Source organism: Anarrhichthys ocellatus, unplaced genomic scaffold (genome assembly GCF_004355925.1).
Source record: "Anarrhichthys ocellatus isolate YVR2014 unplaced genomic scaffold, GSC_Weel_1.0 scaffold7, whole genome shotgun sequence".
Lineage (NCBI taxonomy): Eukaryota > Metazoa > Chordata > Actinopteri > Perciformes > Anarhichadidae > Anarrhichthys > Anarrhichthys ocellatus.
In genome coordinates this window covers 11494197-11516567 of record NW_022280037.1, presented here as the reverse complement: position 1 = coordinate 11516567, position 22371 = coordinate 11494197, and the positions used below count along the sequence as shown (strand labels likewise).

Below are 22371 nucleotides of genomic sequence, written 5' to 3'. Positions count from 1 at the left end.
CTCTCCCCCCCCCCCCCCCCCCCCTCTACAGTGTTTGGTGTGGCGGAAACTTTGCTGTCATGCTTCCTTCCCTTTCTGGCTTTAAAATTAGCAAGTGCATTGCTTATCTGTGTGGGACACAACACTGGGAAACTGGGTTGTTTCCTTTTGCATCAATACACTGTGTAGCCTTTGCGGTCACTTTTACAGTTCAATTCCACAAAATGCCCAATAAACCTGCCATGAAACATCTTTACAGTTAGTATTGACAGTAACTTAAGGTATATTTTTGAAATTGCAGTGATTTACTGTTTGTACACATTGGCTTTAGTGTAATGCTTTGACTATGAATGTGGTAGAGTTGATTTGATTTGAATGGTTCATCATGGGCTCTTTATGGCCTATTTCTATTTGTCTTTCTCCAATTCAGTGGATGCAATAATTCATTACATTTTAAAGATGCTATATATGAGATTAGAAGCAATTCTGTTCCCTGCTTTGTCATGTTTTGACATGTCTCGGGCAAAACGGTAGGATTCATCTGATTATTAGATTTCCACCATTTAATGGGACATTAACCTAATTTGGATTTTTGCAGAAAAAGGATGATTCGAGTTAATTACCTCTTCCAGTAATCTTTGATTCATGTATTTACGAATCAATTTTAAAAGACTTCAACCATTAAAAATACAACCTTGCTTCTGACGTAAAAAGTGTTGTGTTTCCAAGTGTCTTGACAAGGTTCTGGATAAGCTGAACCATGAGAATCTAAGCATCCACTAGAGTCTGCAGACTATCAAGCTCTCAGTCTCAATGGGGATTTCCTTCAATTGTTGCACTGTTCCCGCTTCACTTCTGTCCTCAGAGTCCTCAGGCTGACATTCTGCAGCTCAACAGTTGATAGAATATACAGGTTCAACTATTCCTTTCCAATAAATGGACACATTTTTGAAAGACAGCCTTAAAGTAGGGCCTTTATTAGATATCTATAAGCACGTTTTTAGGATTTAACTTTGAACTAACTCCTCAAACAATTGTCTTAAGGAAGAGGCCATAGATAATGTTTTATGGGGGAAATTCTCTAGAAATACATTCATGTCTCAAATACGTCCAGCAGGTGGCGCTGAAGTACTTACAATGGAGATTCATTTGGGAGACTGCATCTTTGAGCGTTTCACGGTCACTATGATCTGCGTTATAAAGACAGGAAGTCAAACTTCTTACTTTTATTTAACTTTAACCATATTCTGCACCGTGTCCTTTGGAACATTGTGTCTTTTTAAGTTAAATTAATTACGTAATCTTGAGGAGAAAGTACAAACCCAGTCAAGTCCCTGCAGTCACTTGCCAACATCAGGTCTGGAGTGAGTTGATGCTTCTGCTGCTCACACTGAATTCATGCTCTTTTCCTCAAATATGATTTTTTTCATGTTGCATATATTGAATTTGTCCAGTCAGCGTTCTCAGCACCAGGTGGAGGGGTCTGTTTGTATCTTCAGTATTTGCTGTGCACAGAGGATCGTGGGTGATTTAGTAAGAAAAATGCAATAATTCCCAATTTATGACAGAAAATTATGAAATCTTGAGCATACAACTCAAGACTATTGTTTTTTGGTGTATGTATTTGAAGACTCACTCACATGTATACTTAACTGCAGACTTGCTGGTGTATCAGAGTGATAAACATGTGACCCTTAATTAATGACTTAACAAATTGATTGTAATCCAGATGGTCCCCCCCCCATCCCTTTACATAGGAGGGAACTTCCTGATTAATTAATAGCCAAAGACAAAGCAAGGTTCATGCTACAGGAGGATTTCCCCCAAAACTACAGCATCCTGTAGTAGTTTCATTCATAACACAGACGCTAAAAACTCAACGTGAAGTGTCCTAAACAAACCCTGGGAGAGGGAGAGAGAGAGAGAGTTGGGGATACCCGGAATTCCTCTCTGTTTACCCAAAGAATGACCTCTTTTGTTCCTAAAAATTAGGAGGACAGAAGCTGGTCCACACATTTCCGACCCCCCCTCCTTCCTTTAGGTCTGTGCAGTTCGCTGCCAGCAGCAGCAGCAGCGTGCCGCTCCTCTTCTTCTTCTTCTTCTTCTTCTTCTTCTTCTTCTTGTGGTTACAAACTTCACTTCACACCACCATGTTTCATTTTCACTGTTACTATTGGCAACAAGTCAACACACACACTCACACACACACACGCACACACACACAGGCACTTCCTCTTTAAAGTTATCATGCCCGTCTGCAGTCCTGAAAGTGGTGAGATGACATGTCAAATGCAACTTTGTATTTTTAAAGTGATGCATGTTTGCCTGTTTGTTGTTAAGGTTCTGCTTACTGAAGCGTTAACTATTCAGTTTGTAATTTTGTGATGCTTTTCTAGCTCGCTAGTTCTAATGTAGTTGGAGCTAATTTGAGGTGTTTTAGTAACTTCCTCTCCTGTTAAAACTGGCGCTAATAAAGCATTCAAATGCAGGTGTTAAACTGGCGCGAATAAAGCATTCAAATGCAGGTGTCCAACTCTTTCAAATTGTAACGAAGTATTAAATAACTTTATAATAATATGTCCACATATGTATTGAAACGGTTGCAGGCAAACGTTTGTGCCTAGCTGGCTAACCTGGACATTTCTTTTGGCTAATTCGTATTTTCTCACTCAACAGTAACTTCCTTTTTCATTGTCCTGTAAGTGTTAGTGGTTAGTGGTTTTATGAGTTGACAGTTTGCAGAAGAAATACAGTTTCACTCCTTATTTTAACCCATTGTTATATATCGTTATTGTTAACTACTCTAGTTAATAACCATTTTGCTTGTATGTAATATATGGCTGTTACTTGTGTCCATGTTACTTGCTTTTTAATGATATCTTTGTGGTTATGTTTGCTTATCTGTATGTCTATATTTGTGGCTTCCTGTAAATTTCTTCTTGGCACTTCTTGAGAACGAATTACTTCCGATTTAGTCAGATATCCAGCATGCGTCAGCATACTTGATCAGTAAAGTTGATTCCGAGTCTTACTTGTCATGTAAGCAATTCATGAATTGACTGACACATTTATTTATAAGGGAAAGGGGATAGTCTTAAGTAAATCACCTGTTCTCCAGCACATTATTTTCACAGGTGTCACAAATAACATTAACAAGGACTCTGTTTTAAGCCATGACAGACAGTGTGACTGAATGGTTCATTGGAATTCAGACGTTATTGATTTTATTAATTGCACCTGTGCTTTTCGTACTGTAACATGTCAAAATGTCTTCTGTGGAAAAGGCTTCCTGAATGGCCTCATTTCTCATTGTGTATATTTCCTCCCAAGTGGCACATTCAGTATTTCTTGTGGTACATTGTTTGATGTAGAAGTGTCATTTTCTTTTATTTATACATGAGAAAGTCACTAAAAAGCAAACTCTGTCTTCTTGCATAATAAAACACAAAATTATCAACCGAGAGGTAAAAACAACATCACCAGCAATGAAAACTAGAATAAAAGCTTAAAAATAATAATTAAAACATGCAGATTGTTGTAGTATTTCAATGTTTGAGGTACACTGTGAGAAACTGTGACTTCTAAGGTACAAAGTTAACAATAGAGTTCCCTAAAGGGGGGGGGGGGGGTCATTCAACATCAACATGTACTTGTGAACAAGAAAACAAGCTAAACAGTTAAGTTGGTCTCAAAATATAAACTTTAAATGAAATATAATAATAAATCGTGAGCAATAACAGCGTCGTGAAATAGCTGCATGACAAAAGCTGTGGCCTCAATCGAAACTCTCTTAACATGCTTCTCTTCTTCAGGAACGACTGGAAGAAGTGCTTCTATTGGACAGTAAACCTGCTGTCCCTGCATGAAACCTGAGATTCAATTGGACCTGGTCCTGCAGTGAAATTAGAAAGACAAAGATAGAGAGAGAAGGAGAGAGAGGGAGGGGCAGAGGGGGGGATGTCCCACTCAGGACAGTTGTGAAGGATCTTGTGCCATCAGCATCAGTGAACCACCTTGTCATACAGCTGCAGCGAGACGACATGGCCTCTCCAAGGCACTTCGGTCGGTCGTCTGTGGACATCGCTAATGTGATGCAAAAACTGCAGGGTGAGTGTCACTCTTCTGCTTCAGCTGGCTTACGGACAAAACACTCTCTCCTCCTGCGCGGCTGCACAGTAATATTGTGCTGATTCAATGCCTGGGCCGCGTGCCCATCTCAAGTTTGCCAGCTTCTGCAAGGCAAGATGCTTACACACACACATGCTTACACACACACTCATGTATTCACATAGCATATAGGCAGACAGTTAGAAAACATATACCATCAAATTAAACTATTACTTATTGCCTTTGCATTAATAATCTGTCTGTTTCCTGTGTAACTTATTTTTTTGTCTCTGATCTTAAGATTTAGAATTATAAAATGCATAAGAAATTGCAATGTTAAGTATGTTTTTTAAAATTAATACTTAAAATGATACGTTACATTATGTAACCGGGCTGTCCACAGGTACTTGTTGCCCTTGAAAGGAGATTTTTTGGAATGATAAAATACATTTAATTTAAATTTTTGTAACATCCTGTGACCAAACTAAGTTGTTTTGCGGCCTCGATACAGTAATTGAGAAGTTATTCAGAGAAGCATGTTTGAAACATGGATCAAACAATGATCTGTTTATCCTTTCTGTTGAGATTAGTAAGCTAAATGTGTTTTCACATCACGCCGTTATTAAAGTAGCATCAAGTCATCTTGTCCCCAGTAAAAATAGGTTTTTTGGACCCAATTATTTCTAGCAATAGACTCATTTTTGCCCTCGTTTGACCTCTTCTGAGAAAGTCTTAGGTTAAACGTTAGCTCCTTAATTTGAGTCTTGACATGGGATACTGAGTCACAATAACTGTGGCTTCATGACGGCACAGACAGTGCACCGAACAAGACTAAAACCTGACACCCTCTTTGCCCTTGGTGAGAGAACAGATCGATAGCGGGAGTCTCTTTTCGTTGGTGTTCCCCTTTTGTTACAAGGGCATTGGGCCACTACCGTCACTACACAGGTCTGGCCGATTCTGGCATCCGCTTCCGCTCAGTTTAGATGCGTTTGTGGATGACCAGGAAATTTTACACGTTATAGCTTGTTACCATAGAGACTGTTACGAAACATTTGTCTGTGGTTGTGCCAACGCAGCCCAGTTCCTGCTCTACAGAGACTTCACAGTTACTTACATTCACTTGATATCAATAGATAAGGCCGTCACACTGACTCACTCCCTGAAATAAAGGACTATGTTAGCTAATGTTTAAGTCTCTCAAGATAGATATTTACTCGTGTTTACGCTGTATAGTGTAACGATAAACACAAACTAAACCTCTTATTAGCTGCTGCTGAAAAAAAGTACGGTCAATAGCTATTTTTAAGATAATAATAGAAACACGATAAGATGAAATTTATTAATTTATCTTTCTGACCTGTCACACAAAATCCCCAAAAATACATTACCTTCAATAGTGCGTGGGGGAAATTCACCTGAACTGTGCACAGATGGCATAATGTGCAATGCAAAGTGCCAGCCACTGTTGCGTGTTTCATGACAGGAAGTGGAATTTGGTGTGAGGTCACATCTGGAAGATACTATATGCCAGTGGTTTTAGGTGCTCTGTAGATGGCGGGCAGCAAGCTGGTCTGTTCATCAGATGCAGCTTCCTGTCATTAAAGGCTTCCTGCAGAGCCGGTTAATGCAGACTCACTTTGACCTGAACAACAGTCCATCTGGATGGATGAATTATTGACACCAGCTAATCTGTAATCGTGTGAATGTATCTATTGTCGATCGTAGTGATCTACACTGTGTGCTGAAAGAGATTGATGAAGAATTCTCCTAAATGTATCAACAAGCAATCTAAGAGAAAACTCTTTTTTTTCCAGTTTTTGCTGTCATCATGCTATCGGAGCATTTGTGTGTTTGATTTCAGCACCATACCACCATAGAGTAGCAACACCTTGTGGCCTTAAATACCCTCAGGGGCTGTCTGATAGTTGCCTGGTGGAGTGTGCATGACAAGCGTGCTGCTCTCCTTCCGCCTGGGTTTCTTGTGGGTTTCAGTCTAGTTTAGGCTGTGTGTCAAACAGGATATGATGAAACACAAAGGGTTTGTGGTGACGTCTCTTAACAAATACTAATAGATAAAAGCCTATTAATGTAGTTTTGTTTGTTACATTCTAATAATAAAATATGAAATGTTACATTGTTTTTAGCTTCTTTGCTTCCTGTGATTAGTGATCAAGTGACACAGCATGAAAGGAAAAATCATTAGGGCTGCAACAAACAATTATTTTCTCAATTCATGGATTATTCATTTAGTCTGCAGAATGTCAAAAAATAGTGACAAAATGCCCATCACAATTCTTCCAGACCCGTTTTGTCTGAGCCAACAGTTCAAAGTTATTCAGTTTGAAATGAGACATAGCAAAGCCTCACATTCGAAAAACCAGTGAGCAATGAATCAATCATCAAAAAAAGCTTCCCGTTAATTTACTGACAATCAAACAAAGTGTCGCCCACCTCCAAGACTGCAGCTTTGTCGCAAAAGGTCACGAGCTAAAACACGTTAAATACAGATTGTTAGAAATCTGATGGAGTAGTTACGTCCCGGTTGGAGTAAAAAAGCAAGTAAAAGACAGACTAGCACACATGTTGTCAGCTGTGAGAGATGCTTCTGCTCTCCAGTGTCAGTAACAGCTGCCAGGGACAGACAGCCATCACACTGATGTGATCTCTGCACTAAGCTAAGCCTCAGAAGTTAGTCAAACAAACCATATCTTATGTATCTTCCTCATTCGGTATCTTTGTATGTGAATATTAGATTACGGTATTGTCATGTTATTTTGAAGACCAGGAAACCATTCACACTCTAAGTAAATCCTCAGTGTCAACCATGTCAGACTAGACAGCCACAGAAGCCTTTCTTGTCCCACCTGATTGTTGTTGGCCTCTCAGAGCTAAAGTAAGGTTGCTCTCGACTAAATGGCCCAACAACAGAGTGAGTGGGCTTTTACAGTGCTCCCAGGTGACCAACGCAGGCCAATGAAGCCAAGCACCTGCAGTACGGTATTGCCAAAGGTATCATCTGTCCTGAGATCACCTTAAGTACTCCATTACTCATGTGGATTGCAGATGCTTTCATGGTTTGATGCTTTGCTGGTGTTTTTTGTTGGGGCTATTCGCTTTTAATTGCCACTTAGCTACTAGTACTACATCAGGCTTAATTAAAACAGTTGGCTAAGACATAATGACTCAATGATGGGGAGCTGCTTTACATAAGGATTTCATGCTTGTCAGAGATCCAGACCTGACCTACATACCTTTGTGTCTGTAGCACAGAGTGTCAAAAACAGCTCCAGAGTTGGCCTTTACTTCTTAGTCAGATTCATAATCTTGTTTGCTTATTTTTGAATCCCAGTTTAACCCGGGATTTCTCCAGGATAAACTTTATTCTTTTTTGAAGCTTTCAGCCACTTCTTGTGGCCTTCCTCAGCGGATAGATTTGCTCAGGTCCGGAAGAAAGAAAAATGGATCTGATGTTGAGAATTCATCCTAAATTCTTACATTTTTTTAATAGCTTACATTTTTACCAGTTTCTGACAGCGTTCAGCTGTCTGGGTTGCATTTAACATTTGAGAACTTGCTTCTGGCTACTAAAAAAATAGTTTATATATCTTAAAATAAGCTGTCAAAAAAACACATTGTTTTTGTATCGGGCCAAAATGCAGGTGTTGGCTCTTATCTAACCTGACTGACTCTGGTGGAAACAAAAACACATCTCTTCCTTTTCAGCAGAGGGTTTTTCCTGGGTTGGTCCTATGTGGCACGAGGAATTTAGAATAGCAAAAGTAAAGGTTAAAGGTCGACTCACTACTCTCAACTGAGAAGCAACACATTTTACTATCCATTGTTCTGCTAGTGTGACATATGCAGTATTTCTTAGGAATGTTACTATGAAAGCACTAAGTGAGTAATTTATGTATCAATACTATTTTTGGTCATCAGGACACCCTGGTATAAAAATACTGAAACCCTAAAAGTATGATGTCTGTAGGGGGTTGGGTGTTGAAGGGTTAAAGAAGAATTCTAAAATGGAAAAATTGCTTGATAACAGTTAATTACAGGGTTAATATTTTTATATAAACCTTTTCTGCTCGGGACTTAGATACTCATAAATGTGCATTAATTGAAGTATGTCGACACGCTCATTGTTGTCAGTGTACGCAGCGGTCCACAACATTTGAATGGTGCTACTTTTAACCTTTTACTTTTTTTGATGTAAAAGGGAGAAAAAAGAAAATCTATTTTCACCCAAATATCTTTTCTGGGCCAGTTCCACCAGCGGTCTATAGAGCAGTAATAATAGAATAACAAACGCAGGCCTATTTTTAGTATATCAGAGAAGCTTTTAGTATGCCAGTGGTCTTGAAAGAATAAAGGGATTTCTCTGCAGGAGATAAGTACTATACACTATTGTGTGTTGTATTCAGAAGAGTGGAGTAGTCCAATAGAAAACAGACGGGTCAAAGCTGAAGTTGTTCCAGGTCTTACAGGACAAAAAGGGATACGCTTTAGAGCTTTTACATGATACTGTGTGTGAAGTGGGAATCCCGGAGTGGGTGTGTCTGCTTTGTCGTCACAATAGCATTGACACTGAGAGAGAGAGAGAGAGAGAGAGAGAGAGAGAGAGAGAGAGAGAGAGAGAGAGAGAGAGAGAGAGAGAGCAGGTGGTGGATGTCATTCACCAGCCTCAGCATTAATTATTGAGATTTGTTGCACCATGGTGAGCTTTGTGCAGCAGTCTTTTAATTGAGTTCTGGGCTATTTAATCAATAGGCCTGCTGGGTCTTCATCTGATTTTACAAGCAAAAAAAAAGAAGAAAGAAAAATGAAAAGGGACATTTTACAAATGCTTTCACGATTTCCTTGGTATTTGTGATGCTTTTTAACTGTGTCAGTCTCATAGAAGATTAGGCAAATCTTACAGTCAAACACAGGTCCATACAGACACGCATAAATCAGGATAGTGCAGCCAAGGCTGTGACATCACTGCCTCCCCCATGCTGATTGGTGGAGCCATGCTTCTAGCTGATCTCTCTCCAGCATCAGACAGTGTGATGATACACAGAGGCAGTGCAGCGGGGGCTGTGCACATCCTCACAGGCATGGCTCCTCTGGATGGAAAAAACACAGCAAGATGGAAGGATGGGATTGTAAATGACCCGATCCGTTAGACCCTTCTCCTCTGCCATCTGTGCGTGTGTGTGTGTGTGTGTGTGTGTGTGTGTGTGTGTCTGTGTGTGAGAGTGTCAGGGAGGAGGGGACGTTTTTTTCGACACAGCCTCCAGCAGTTCTTTTTGCTTTCAGCCAGATCTGTTGTGCTTCCTGCTGGAAAAAGAGAGGAAAAGGACAGCTGTCTGTGTTTTTTGTCTCAGTTTTCCATTGTGGATTTGATTTTCACACGTACATATATGTACCCTGGAACTGATGAGAGGCAGAAGGAGAGAGCCGGAGAGTGGGGTGTAGAATGGCTCACTATAAGGATGTATCTGCCAGAAAGACTTCTTTAAATCTGGTGACTGGATTCTTTCAGTATCTACGTGGTAAGTAGGGCAGCAGCATCCTTCATCCCTCATCTGTGTGCACATACGTAGCTAATCTGGGATATAACTGGGAAAATAACAGATGCTAATGGTTTGTGGGTAAATCCCTGCTACATGAACTAGTTACAGTGTCATGCTGCACAAACACAGCTGTATGTGTGCTGCATCTGTGTGTGTGTTTGTGTGTATGTATGCGTGTGCTATGCTTCAGTGGGCATCCCCTGTGCATCAGTGATGAAGCATTTGCCTGTGGGTTAAGTCAATGTCTTTGCTCCCAGTGTAGTGTTCGCATTGCTTCCTTCCACACGTGACCACTGTCTATATCTCTAAGGGTGGATGTTTAAAAATGGCCACTCTGTGCAGTGTGCAGCAGTCGCCTACCGGCATGCGTGACAGGGTGTTAGAAATCCGTCCCACGCGCAACAACAGTACCACTTTAGCAAAGAAATCAATTGTTTGTTCATACCTGCTGCATAATGCATGAAGCGTTGTGACTGAATATATCAATAGACCACAAAAGAGGCTGGGGGCGACCAAAACAATCACGCATGTTATTACTGGGGGCTTGCGAGACGTGTTGGCAGAAATTTCCTCTCCGCTCATGCTCTAATCTCCTTGTATGACCTCTTTCTGAGAGCTCTGGAGCGTCAATTGTACGAGCACCGCCAAGCCTGTGTTATTCACATCGCACACATCCAACCACTGCAGAAGTCGTACTTTGTAACATGTTTGGTGCAGGGTGGCTGAAATGCTACTTGACATACCAGAAGCAGTGTAAAATGATGCGGTATGAGGTTGGATAAAGTATGGTTCTGGCTAGGGGAGTCATACAATAGCCGTTATATATACAGTTATAGTTAGAGATTAATATTTGATGTATTTTACGATTGTGCTGCAGCTATAAACCCAACCATATCCACACCTAGAATCAATTAACAGCCACTTCTTAGCAAGTGCAAATCCATAATCTCTGATCATCAAGTATAACTTGTATTGTCCACATTTGGTCGTGTGTCCTCTACGAGTATCAACAGCTCCTCTAGTCGCAAGTGTGTGGCTTAACAGTCAACCGTCAGGAGCATGTGGCGTCTTTCGTGTACCGTGTTGACATGACCTCTGTGCCTTTCCTTTTCAGATGAGCAGGAGGCAGTGCAGAAGAGAACCTTCACCAAATGGATCAACTCTCATTTAGCAAAGGTAAGCGTGCATTTTCATTCATGCTCTCCGCTGCCTTCCCATCAAGCTCATGTAAAACTAATTGTCAAGGCAATTGCATCACATGTACATTGGAAGCTGTGCTATGTTGACCTTTTTCCTCAGAGAGGCTCGTGATGTTTTATTGCTCGTCATGATGATGTAGCTTCTCTTTGGTCCGTGGTGTTTCAGGCTATTGACTCGTCACGCCTGTGAAGGGAACTGACTGCAAGATGAGCTTTGCCATCCGACAGTAATGGCCCCCAATAACACTGCACAAGATATTCAATGCATCCGGTTCACCGTGAATTAAACCACCTCGTTTCTTAAGCATTTAAGATCATATAATGTTGATCGTGGGCTGGATCTAATGATGGGGAGGGAACACACAGTAAAATAAACCTAGGATCCTTCTAGAACCATTAAAAAAGGTCATGCTGCTTGTTGCTTCGCTGGAAAGACGACGCAGACATAACAGAGCTCAGAGGCGTAGCTTCACAGTGCAGAACTGCAGTACTGTTTTAAAGAGGCTCACTCAGGACTATTATAGTTGGGTGAGCTTCTGTACCACTGGTGGAGTGTGTTTGTGAGGACATATGGGAGGTATAATGGAATTATTCAGAAACTGGTGTGTGGGGTACGTGTGTTCGTCGTGTAGCTGTGCCCCCGCTGTGTGTGCCTGAGTGCGCATGGGTGTTTTGTTCTTCGTGTGAGTGTGTGTATTTGTGGACAGGCTTGGCAGGGATAGTGATGCGGTGTGCAGATGGAGAGCAAGAGGGTAAGGACAGTTCCCTGTAGGCAGTTATTCGCTTCTAAGCTTCAGGCATGTAAATTACAACAACAACACATTTGTGATATACACTGTGACAAACTGCATTAGATTATGCAGACTGATGAACTGTTCAGAATTCAGAATAAGTACTGTGGGATCTTTTTGGGACTGTAATCACTGATGACACAGCAGAGTGTTCAACTAGTCAGACACCGGCTTTATGTCTGGAACCTGGCAAAGAGATTTCGTTTAGAGGGGTCTTTTGTTGAGCCTGATCTGCCCACATTAGTTCAAAGCGGGGCTTCTAAAACTTTAGAAGAATCTCAGTTATGTGGTGGGCCAGACCAGAGACACTGTGTTGGTCTATTGTTCATTAGTCATGCACTGCGCTCAAGCTCACTCACTGTGCATACCAATAGGACTAATGTAGCATAAGCTACATCATGAAAGAGCTCTAACAGTCATATTTACACTGCGGACAGCTGTTGTATGAGTGATACTGGTTTATACGATGGATTTTGGTCTGAATGGAATCTCCTGTTTGTGGGTGAAAGTGTGCTTTATCTAAGCTTGAACTTCCTGCAGTTGTCACTCTTTTCCTCCAGTCTTTTGTTTCCATTTCCTCTGATATTGTATTACTCAGCAGTTTTTCCACTGTTAGGAGGTCTCATGTGATTCTGTTGCTCAGTTAATTAATTTTCCTAGGTGGGAATGACATAAGCTATATTTGCGGGATTGTGCATATTAGCAGTTTGGAAATTTGAAGAAAAAAATATCTATATTTTTGTTTTAATTTGAGTAGTAGGAATATAATAGTTGTATATTCTTATTTACTCAAATAGTATATTTTATGGACTCTCTTAACACATTACTGTACGTGCAGCCATGCAATACCATTAGACCTTTAGCTGCAGTGTGAATTGATTAGTGCATGTTTTTGAACCAGTGTGGTTCAGATAAATCTCAAGCAGCTGATCATATTTGAAAAGAGATTGCGGCACAAAACCATGACGCATCTTCTTCAGTACTTTTGTGACGGGAAGAAGAGAAGTGTGCATGTACAGAATAGCGGGACAGACGCTTGCCTCTTCACACTGCTTTGCCCTAAATAAGCAGCCAACTGCATCCTGTCATGGAATATGTTGAGTTGTGAAATGGCCTGTATATGGTGCCAAATTCCCATGGTGAGCTTTCCTTGTAATTAATGCTTCACTCTGCTGAATAAATACACATCTGTTTCTTTTACTTAGTAATGCTCAGTAGGTTATAACGCTGTCATTCATCTCTTGTAGATTGTACAGCTCTGTAAATGTGCGGATATGATATCAGGAGACAGTCCAATTAGGGTTAAATGAGTACCGTCGCCTCAGGACTGGGCAGCAGGCCACTGCTGAGGGAAAGGCACCATCTTTTCAGCTGCAGGGAGGCTCTGTGGTTGTTTCTAACAAGCCTGTTTCTCACAAACAGCATTGGGTTCCTCCTCATCCCTGCTAATGGACTAGAATACTAATATCCTTTCACACTAAAGATTCAACAATGCAACATTGCTGGTTTTATAAATGCATTGGTGCTCAAGTCTGATTCATTTCTAATCACAAGCATTTTCATTTGCTGGAATGATTAACGCTGTGTTTTCTCTCCTCCAGTATAAACCACCACTCGAGGTTAATGACCTTTTTGAGGACATCAAAGATGGGGTGAAACTTTTGGCTCTTTTGGAGGTTCTGTCTGGTCAAAGACTAGTAAGTAATACTAATGAATGTACATGACTTCTACCAAGAGTCCTACCTTTAAGATGTTTAAATTTAACGCAAGGGGATTCACACCCTTGATTTGAAGTGTGGATTTAATAAAGGGAAAGTGCCACCCTGTATGATATCCACTTGGAATAACGAATATGTAAATCAAGGCACGCCTTTTCATCTGGGTCAATTTCACGGGTCAAATTGTACATGCATGTGTGATTCCCTACATTATGTAATGCCTCTCCTCCCATTTATTTCATGGTTTAAAACCCCAAATTATGCATACAAATTCACTATATTGCTTACAATAGTTGTTCACAATTTGCATAATTATGAGCAGTGTTGCTGGTCTTTAATTTAATGAAATACTTTTCAAAGCAGTAAAGATATTGCCAGATAATTATCTGCTTACTTGTTTTTGCATACTTTTAAGAACCCTCATTGACATAATCCGTTCCCTAGCCCCTAATCCTAACCATAAGCATCACGACTAAATGCTCAATCCAACAGCAATACAAGCCCACACACATCAACACACTGGCCCAGACTCTGATAGGGATTTAGTAATCAGACCTGTCTTAAAACAAACTGCCATGTCATCTGTAAAGCTGTTACTTGGCAAATGAGTCAGTTGCATGTCATGGTGAACACTGCCGGATGCTTTCGATTACTGCTTCCAGAAGTGGACCCCTGCTGGTTTATATCAGCCAAAACATTTACATGGACAGATCGTATTGAAGCTGGTTCTCACTCAGGTTCTAAAGCACAGGATTAGACTTTTTCTCTTGAAGCAGCTTTGGCACTCACCACTTAATTTGTGTTAGAAAAGCCCTGCTAATATTCCCAGGCCACTTTCACTATTACTTTGCAACTAGTGACAAACTTGAGTGGTTAAGTAGTAAAGAAGACAAAATTACCCTCTGCAGTTAAGTTGTCACAATGTTCCAAAGCAGTAAATGGTTGAATGTAGATATCCTCAGCTTTGTATAACATGGCTTTCTCGACTAGCTTGATTTTGACCGTTTGTCCATGTCCACTGTGTCTTAAGCCCCGTGAGCAAGGCCGCCAGCTGAAGAGGATCCACTGGGTTTCCAACATCGGCACAGCGCTCAGATTCCTCGAAGGCAGGAAGGTAAGCATTCAGTGATATCAGCAGTTTCTGATATCACTTTTAAGTTTTGAGGTATTTTTTTCCACATCTAAATATCAGCAGTGTTATGTCTTAAAGAAGTCCAGGGAATGATTAAGACCTCATGAGAAAAAGCTGTTGATTAGATATTTGTCAGTGTATATAAGGTCGGCGCAGCCTGCACTATATTCAGAGAAGCAGCAGATAGAAATAGGAGTTCTTGATTACATAACCCATCTCTAAATCCCCCGGCTCTATAAAGCCTGTGTCCCACTTTACATCTGGCTCCCTGAGGATGGAGTCTTACATTGTTGTGATCTCTCTCCCATCATGTGTGTCTTCAGTCTATGTATCGAGGATCTCCGGTCAGTCGCCATTAATCGCCCTGTGTGATCACATACTGTATGCATTCTTTTCATTTGATGCACGATGTGTACTAAGCAACGCTTGGATACAGCCATTTCTGTTTCAATAAATGCAGCCATTACGCTTTTCTACTGACATGCATTTTGATGCATTTTGACTAGACCACTGGTTACTGATGTGTTCATCTACAGTTCTGAGCTTCTCAAATGTAGAGATGTAAACATGGCAAATTGAGGCACTTCTTCAATGCAAGGTTTGCAGCGCTGTGGTACCTCTGCTGTTCCTTAAATACCCAGTTTGACACAATTCTTTTCTTTTTTTCTGTTTTTCCTGCTGGTTCACTTTTCAATGTGGCTGTTTCTGCCTTCCTGGTTTGGCTATTTTAAAGTACTTACCTGCATCAAAGACTTGACTTTGATGATGTTGAGCAAACACAAGCTTGCCTTTTTTTTTTGGATAGTATGAAACCGTTGGGGGCTTGATAAATCTCGCGAAATAAATCTCGCTTCCAGACTTATTTTCCATAATAATCCTCTGCTTGGATTTTGTTCCAGATCAAACTTGTTAACATTCATGCCACCGACATCGCAGATGGACGACCATCAATTGTTCTTGGGTTGATATGGACCGTTATCCTCTACTTCCAGGTAAAACTTGATCTGATCCCTAAATCCTGAGAGTTTGATAATAACTGTGCTCAATCCAACGTGAGTTCGATTAAATTCTGAACTTCACAAACTTTGATCAAATGTTGATCTTTGTCGCATAGAATAATGTATAAAGCAGACATCACCGGAGAGATTATCTCGCTGATTCAGTTGAATGCCAAGAAATAGTTCCTTTTTTTCATGTTACTATGGTCACAATGCAACCTCTTGTTTTCCCATTGATCTTGTTCTTCATTTAGATTGAGGAGTTAACCAGCAACCTGCAAGCCCTCCAGGCCCTGTCCAACAGCAACTCTTCTGTGGAGAGTTTAGCTAGCTCTGAAGCAGGAAGCCCTCCCATGAAGCGAAAGGTGGTTAACAAATTCCAGGGCAATGCCAAGAAGGCCCTGCTCAGATGGGTGCAGTGCACAGCAGCCAAGTATGTCACTTTCAAATCACTTTTTTGGCCAGGTGTTAAAACATGTTTGTAGATATGGGTGAAGATACATTTTCTCTGCTGTTTAAGGTACAGTAGATAAGGTGCCTGTGTTCTGTGTCTTTCCGCTTAACAAAAATGGTCACGCATGTGCTTTTCAGGTATCATGGAATTGAGGTGAAGGATTTTGGTCCAAGCTGGCGCGATGGTGTTGCGTTCCAGTCGGTGGTGCACGCCATCAGGCCAGACCTGGTGGACATGGAGGTGGTGCGGAGGAGGAGCAACAGGGAGAATTTGGAGGACGCCTTTGCTCTTGCAGAAAATGAGCTGGGTATTCCCCGCCTGCTGGATGCAGAAGGTGCCCTGGATCTTTCCTGTTGCTTGCATTAAATAGTCCAGTGTAGAAGAGTATTCAGACAAGATAGCATTGGATACAAGTGTTAAATAGTTCAGTATTTTGAAGTTCATCATTGTTATAGTCACATAAATACAGCAAATATATATTAGTACTGCAATTAGAGCATGAGCGTTTCTGACAACGTGTGTGCTGAAAAGATCAGTGAAACCCTCCAGAGTAATAAAATGATGTGTTTACTCGTGGCTCTGAGTTTTAGTCTGAGGAAGTGAAGCAGTCTGCCGTAGCTCTGCGGTCCTGTGTTCACTAGCAGAGTCATGATGCTTTAATGCACAACGAGCTGCACTGAAACGTCTCTGCTTTTACAGGAGCTTGACCCTGATTCCTAGAAACATCAGGTCAAGGATGGATATGAAAATACACATGTATAATTAGCTGTCAGGCCTGCAGAGATTCATCCTCTTGAGGACACAAAATGTTTTTATTCATGTCATATGACCTAATACCAAATATAATGGCTCTGTCATATCTGTCCTTTACTTCTATATTTATGAAGTCATGTTTATTTTTAGGCTTGAAAAACATTTGCATCAGCTAATTGTCAGCGTTTTTACCCAATGCATCCTAAAATGTTTGTGTTGCTCTGTAGATGTGGATGTAGACAAACCAGATGAGAAATCCATCATGACGTATGTGGCTCAGTTTCTCAAGCACTACCCAGACCCGCACCACTCTGAGACTGATGGACAGCAGGATGAGGTACTTTGTTTCAAACGTTTGATGTTATATAAGTGCATCTAACCAGTCAGACATCGGGGAATATCTGGGACAAATATCTCTGTGTTACCACTAAATAATCTAGAATAGATATTTAACGCCATGTGTTGTTATTTCAATCATTAGATTGTATATGTTGTTGCCATCCACATTTCCCAAAAATGACCGAGTGCATCATCATTCATAGAGAATGGCCACATGCAGAGATCAACAGTGCATGCTTGATAAAAACATGCTTTAACTGCTGCTGTGCATAAATGTTGTACGCCTGTGCAATTTTCGTACTTTCTTATCACATGAAGCTCTCATCATAGCATGGACACAGCAGTAAAAAATGAGCTTTTTCATCATCAGACTCATTTATTTTCTCCATGTACTTATTTTTTTTGTGCAAATTAAGCTGCTTCTTGGCACAATTCCAACTTTTGCACTGTCAGTGCCAGTACTTCAGGTGAGAGCTCAGGTCATACTGCTGCATGCTCTCTGTTTGGAGTGTATTCCCAACTCACACTCATCCCATTTCCTGTCCACTTTGCTTCTTTTTTCCCTCCTTGCTATTCTAATGCATTTTGTGGTGTGTTTGCATCTCTTTGTGTGCCTTGCTGCTTTCCTGGATAGTTTGGTCCCAAAGATATAGAGCAAATGCTTGAGGTATGTTTCACTAAATGAACAGACTAAATCCAAAGTTTTCAAGAAGATGCAAGTGTCTAAACCCCTTTCCTTCTACCATGACTTATAAAAAAAACCGTCTAATCTTTGCTAAAACATAGAGGTTGGAGACGTAGAAATGTGCTTCTTGAATGTCAATTTGGTGTGAGTTTCTCAACATTTTGGCAAGCTCGTTTGGAAAGAAATGGTTTTGATTGAGACTCTGAGCTAGATGTTCCCTGATTGTGACAGAGAGAGGAGCGGAAGATGCTGAGAGAGCTGAAGGTGTTTTTAGATCAGCTGGAGAGAGATGTGCTGCGGGCCCAGGGAGCAGAGGGAAACCTCACTGACAAATATCAGGTGAGTCTGTCCTGGAAAGACAAAAAGCATTGTTCCATAACGTTCCAAGACATTCATCAACTGTCAGCACTCTAATTTATTTATTTTTGTTTTGCAGGCATTTAAGAGCTTCCGTGTCCAGTATGAAATGAAGAAAAAGCAGACAGATCCGCTGCTACAGCCAGTCCACAGAGACGGCAAGCTGTCCGTGGACCAAGCTCTGGTCAAACAGGCGTGGGACCGCGTGTCTGCCAGGGTAACTGTACTGCATACTTCTACACAGCTTGAGTCATTTATAACAAGCCACAAAGAAAGGAGAGTTAATTGTGCTCATTAATCATACCCAAATTAAAGAGAACCTGAGGATAAATAATAGATTTGTTTGTTATTTGTATTTATTATTTTCTGTCGCTTGAAAATCGCATTGCCGTAGTGAAGGTGTCATAATGAGAGAAACACAACTCAGGGCTCCTCTCTTCCATGACTGCCAGTGGGAGTTCAGTGGGATGGAAGCGTTTGAATAAGAGTTTGTTCAGAGGGGAGGAGACAGGAACAGAGGAGGTTTTGTTCACTGGGCAGCTTGCTCCTCTGGACATCCACAGCTCATCTAGACTGACATAAAACTCTTTTTGTGGCCTGATTGCTTGTGAACATGTGGAAATGTTTTGATCTGCGCAGCCTCCGCTATGGTGGGATCTTGTTTTGGTAGAGTGGGTTTTTAATGGATGTCAATTGCAGCTCCTGGACTGGCACATCCATCTGGACAAGTCCCTGCCTGGTCCTCTGGGAGTGATTGGAGCCTGGCTTCACAGGGCAGAGATGGCTCTGAGAGAGGACATTCCCATCCAACATGCTCATGAGGAGACAGCCAATGTTCTGCACAGAAAACTAGAGCAACATAAGGTAACACAGTGAACCTTTGAGTTTCAATGTGTGTGGATACCTACTGTACCTGGTGGATATCCGAATCGTTTTACACAGAAACTGTACACAGGAAAGTCAACGTAAACGTGATTATACGTGATTTAATTTTGCAGGAGGTATTAAAAAACTTGGAATCGCACAAACAAACCTTCCAGCAGATCCACAGGGACCGATCAGTGAATGGGGTGCCTGTCCCACCTGAGCAGCTCCAAGATATGGCTGAAAGGTGAGACCTTCAGCAGAATGATTTTAGTTACACATTATCTCTTGAATTAATATAATGTACAATTTATTCAAAAAAATGTATTTAATTAAACATCATTTTGGTGTTTATGAGTCTTGTTTTTAATCAAGTAAAACATTGTTCTGTGTTTAGATGCCTCTTGAAATAATTACTGAACACCTGTTTAATTTGCAGGTTCAATTTTGTATCCACATCATCACACGCTCACTTGATTAAACTGGGATTCTGGGAAATGAAGTATCGACTGATGGCATTTCTTATGCTGGCTGAGTCAAAGCTCAAGTCCTGGATCATAAAATATGGCAGGCGGGACTCTGTGGAACTCCTGTTGCAAACCTACCTTGTAAGTGGAAAGTATTGGTGCTGCACTTGCAGTATTTAAAAAGTCGCTGTGTCTACCAGACAGAGTTAATCTGAATTTCATGTTTGCTTTTCTATTCCAGACTTTTGTTGAAGGCCACAGGTTCTTTGAGCAGTATGAGATAATCTTCACAGGCCTCAAGCAAGCTGCAGAGGTTTATGTGAAGTCAGACAGTTCAAGTAAGACTTCTCTGTTTTATTACCAATTTGTTTGTTATGTACATACAGTATATATATAATGTATATATATATTTTTTTTATTATATGTATATATAACTTTTCTTGGGCTCATGGTAAACAGTCTTATTATTGATTTCATGTTACAGGGTCTAAGACCTGTAACAAAGGTAAGTCCAAATACAGCCTGACAGCCTTTGAAACCTTAACTCTGCCTGTCTCCTGAGCCATTTCCTTCTGTGATTGTGGGGCTGCACTTTTTCTTTTCTAACATACTTTTAATCCCCAGATCTGAAAAATCATAATATCGCATTATGCATGAAAAAGTAACAATAATTGCATCAATCGGAATGCTATTGCAGCACGATCTTTCAGACCTAACTGACTGTAGCATCGGCCAAATGGCCACATAATAGTAGTAGACATGAATCAAATGCTGTGCAGTTAATACCCATATTGGTTTCAACTAAACCACACTTGTTCCATAATTAACTTTCAGTTGATGAAGCAGAAGGGGTAAGTAAATTCCTCAGTGATGCCACGGCTCAGTGGAGGAACCTGGCTTTGGAGGTGCGGAGTGTTCGCAGCATGCTGGAGGAGGTGATCACTAACTGGGAGAAGTACAGTAGCACAGTGGCATCTCTGCAGGCCTGGCTGGAGGACGGTGAGCAGATGCTCAATCAGTCAGAGAATGCCAAACGTGTAAGTACAATCACAGACACTAGTAATGGTAAACAGTAATATTTTTAATACACAGCTTATATTTGTGCTGCTAAACTGTATGAAGAATGTTTTTTTTCTAAATGGTCACAAAGCATTTGAATCTCTGCAGCAACGGTCTCTGTTTTCCTTTTTCCTCTTTTAGGATTTCTTCAGAAACCTCGCTCACTGGATGCAGCAGCACATGGACATGAACGATTCTGGGAACTTTCTCATTGAGACATGCGATGACACGGTTTCACGAGATCTGAAGCAGCAGCTTCTCCTTCTTAACGGGAGATGGAGGGAGCTGTTTGTCAAAGTCAAACATGTAAATGCCATTTGAACATCTGTACCGTGAACCCACACATCAGCTTGTTTTCAAAAAAGATCAAAATGATCCACTGACTGTCTTCCTCTGTTTCATTGGCAGTATGCAAGAGCAGACGAAGTGGATAAGTTGAGACAAGACTACCAGGATGGGATTAATACCTTGAAAATGTTTATGGATGCAACCAATGAGAAGATGACTGCTCCTGTCCAAGTATCTTTCCTGAACGTCAGAGCCTTTGCTCAGGATGTTGAGGTAAGCAGCTGATTCGCTCATCCTTTACTCGAGTCACACCGATTTTAATCTCTCTGCTGTGCAATGAAGAATTCTACTCTATATCCCAACTTACTGTAGGAAATCAAGCACAAAGTGCCAGCTATGGAAGCCGCCTGTAAGGCAGCAAGCCGCACGGCTCAGCTGTTGACCAAAGACACTCCACAGGAGGAAGTTTCACAGATGATGGCTGTGATGGCCTCGATCAAAGAGCAGCTGAGCAAGGTGTGTGCATGTAATCATACAGTATGTCATACACTTTTTTAGCTTCACTTCTCTTTGTATGAGTTTGTGTGTAAACATGCGTTTTCATTCATTTAAAACTGGTGGTTTTTCAAGGCTGATACTGATAAAGTTTGTATTGAGGGTGCTCATAACCCTTTTGTCCGTATTTACTATTTAATCCTTATGTACGGAGGAATCCATACTTAATCATACACAATATATGGATTATTTTTGACATGTATGCAACATACTTTAGGAACATATGGACTCAATTATGTTGTTCTTTTATATATAGTTTTTACACAAAAAGTAGGCAAAAGCATGGACCAAACCTTAACTAAAATACCTTTCCCTATCTTAGCTAAAGGGGAACCAAAGCCTTAATACATAAATATTGCAGGTAATTGTTTGCACTGGATGAAATATAGAGCTGCCAATTAGCAAATTCTATTCAAATGATAATTTGAAGGATATGTAAAAAAAGAAAGAAAGTTAATTGCTGTCAGGGTGTTACAGCCTCTGAAAAAAATGTTTGATAACAGCATATCAGTCACATGTGATTCACTTTAATTAACATGCTTTCCTCCGATCAGATAAGGGAGAGGTCTTTGCCTCTGCTGAGGGAGACCCAGTCTCTATTACCTCCACTAGAAGAAATGGAGAAGAACATCACAGGCTTCTACCAGGCTCTGGAGAAGGCCAGTCATATCACCAGCACCGGCGACTCCGAGGGACCATTAGACTTCAAACAGGATTGCCAGGTAACTAATGCAAGAGTTTTTAATATGTTGCCGTCCCAATTTTAGTTACATAGATAAAGTAATTGCATAACATACCCAAATACCAAGCATGTTTGATTTGTCACGATGTTTCAAAGTGAAAAAGCATAGCTTCAAGTCAAGATATGATTAAATGACTAACACTCTGCTTGCCATTGAATGTTGCAGGAGCTGGTGACCTTCACACATAGCTGTAAGAAGTGTTTGACAACGATAGAGAGAAACCATCAGAGCATCCAGAAAATAATGAATGGCAGTAACACCCTCCAGTACATGGACATGAGCCTTCTGCAGAAAAGAGTAGCAGACCTGCAGTCCTCCTCACAGG

The 22371-nt window shown here is 40.9% G+C and overlaps 1 protein-coding gene across 12 annotated transcripts in view; it reads left to right on the top strand.

The window, feature by feature from the left end:
* Positions 1-2176: 2176 nt before the first annotated feature.
* syne1b (spectrin repeat containing, nuclear envelope 1b) overlaps positions 2177-22371 on the top strand; it is a 77530-nt gene continuing 57335 nt past the window's right edge. For 8 of the 12 annotated variants that reach the window (XM_031847275.1, XM_031847274.1, XM_031847269.1 and 5 more), the window contains exons 1-23: positions 9119-9623; positions 10759-10820; positions 13236-13331; positions 14383-14466; positions 15384-15476; positions 15737-15915; positions 16074-16270; positions 16917-17026; positions 17445-17495; positions 17663-17695; positions 17945-18052; positions 18150-18287; positions 18770-18934; positions 19069-19181; positions 19374-19542; positions 19643-19739; positions 19886-19906; positions 20236-20438; positions 20602-20766; positions 20869-21021; positions 21121-21264; positions 21858-22025; positions 22212-22370. In XM_031847275.1, coding sequence (XP_031703135.1) covers positions 9548-9623; positions 10759-10820; positions 13236-13331; positions 14383-14466; positions 15384-15476; positions 15737-15915; positions 16074-16270; positions 16917-17026; positions 17445-17495; positions 17663-17695; positions 17945-18052; positions 18150-18287; positions 18770-18934; positions 19069-19181; positions 19374-19542; positions 19643-19739; positions 19886-19906; positions 20236-20438; positions 20602-20766; positions 20869-21021; positions 21121-21264; positions 21858-22025; positions 22212-22370 — 2784 coding nt within the window. In that variant the 5' untranslated portion in view covers positions 9119-9547. Of the gene's footprint in view, positions 2252-3791; positions 4087-9118; positions 9624-10758; positions 10821-13235; positions 13332-14382; positions 14467-15383; positions 15477-15736; positions 15916-16073; positions 16271-16916; positions 17027-17444; positions 17496-17662; positions 17696-17944; positions 18053-18149; positions 18288-18769; positions 18935-19068; positions 19182-19373; positions 19543-19642; positions 19740-19885; positions 19907-20235; positions 20439-20601; positions 20767-20868; positions 21022-21120; positions 21265-21857; positions 22026-22211; position 22371 lie in introns of those variants that run through there. The other 4 variants (XM_031847268.1, XM_031847271.1, XM_031847270.1 and 1 more) reach the window with 4 other exon arrangements.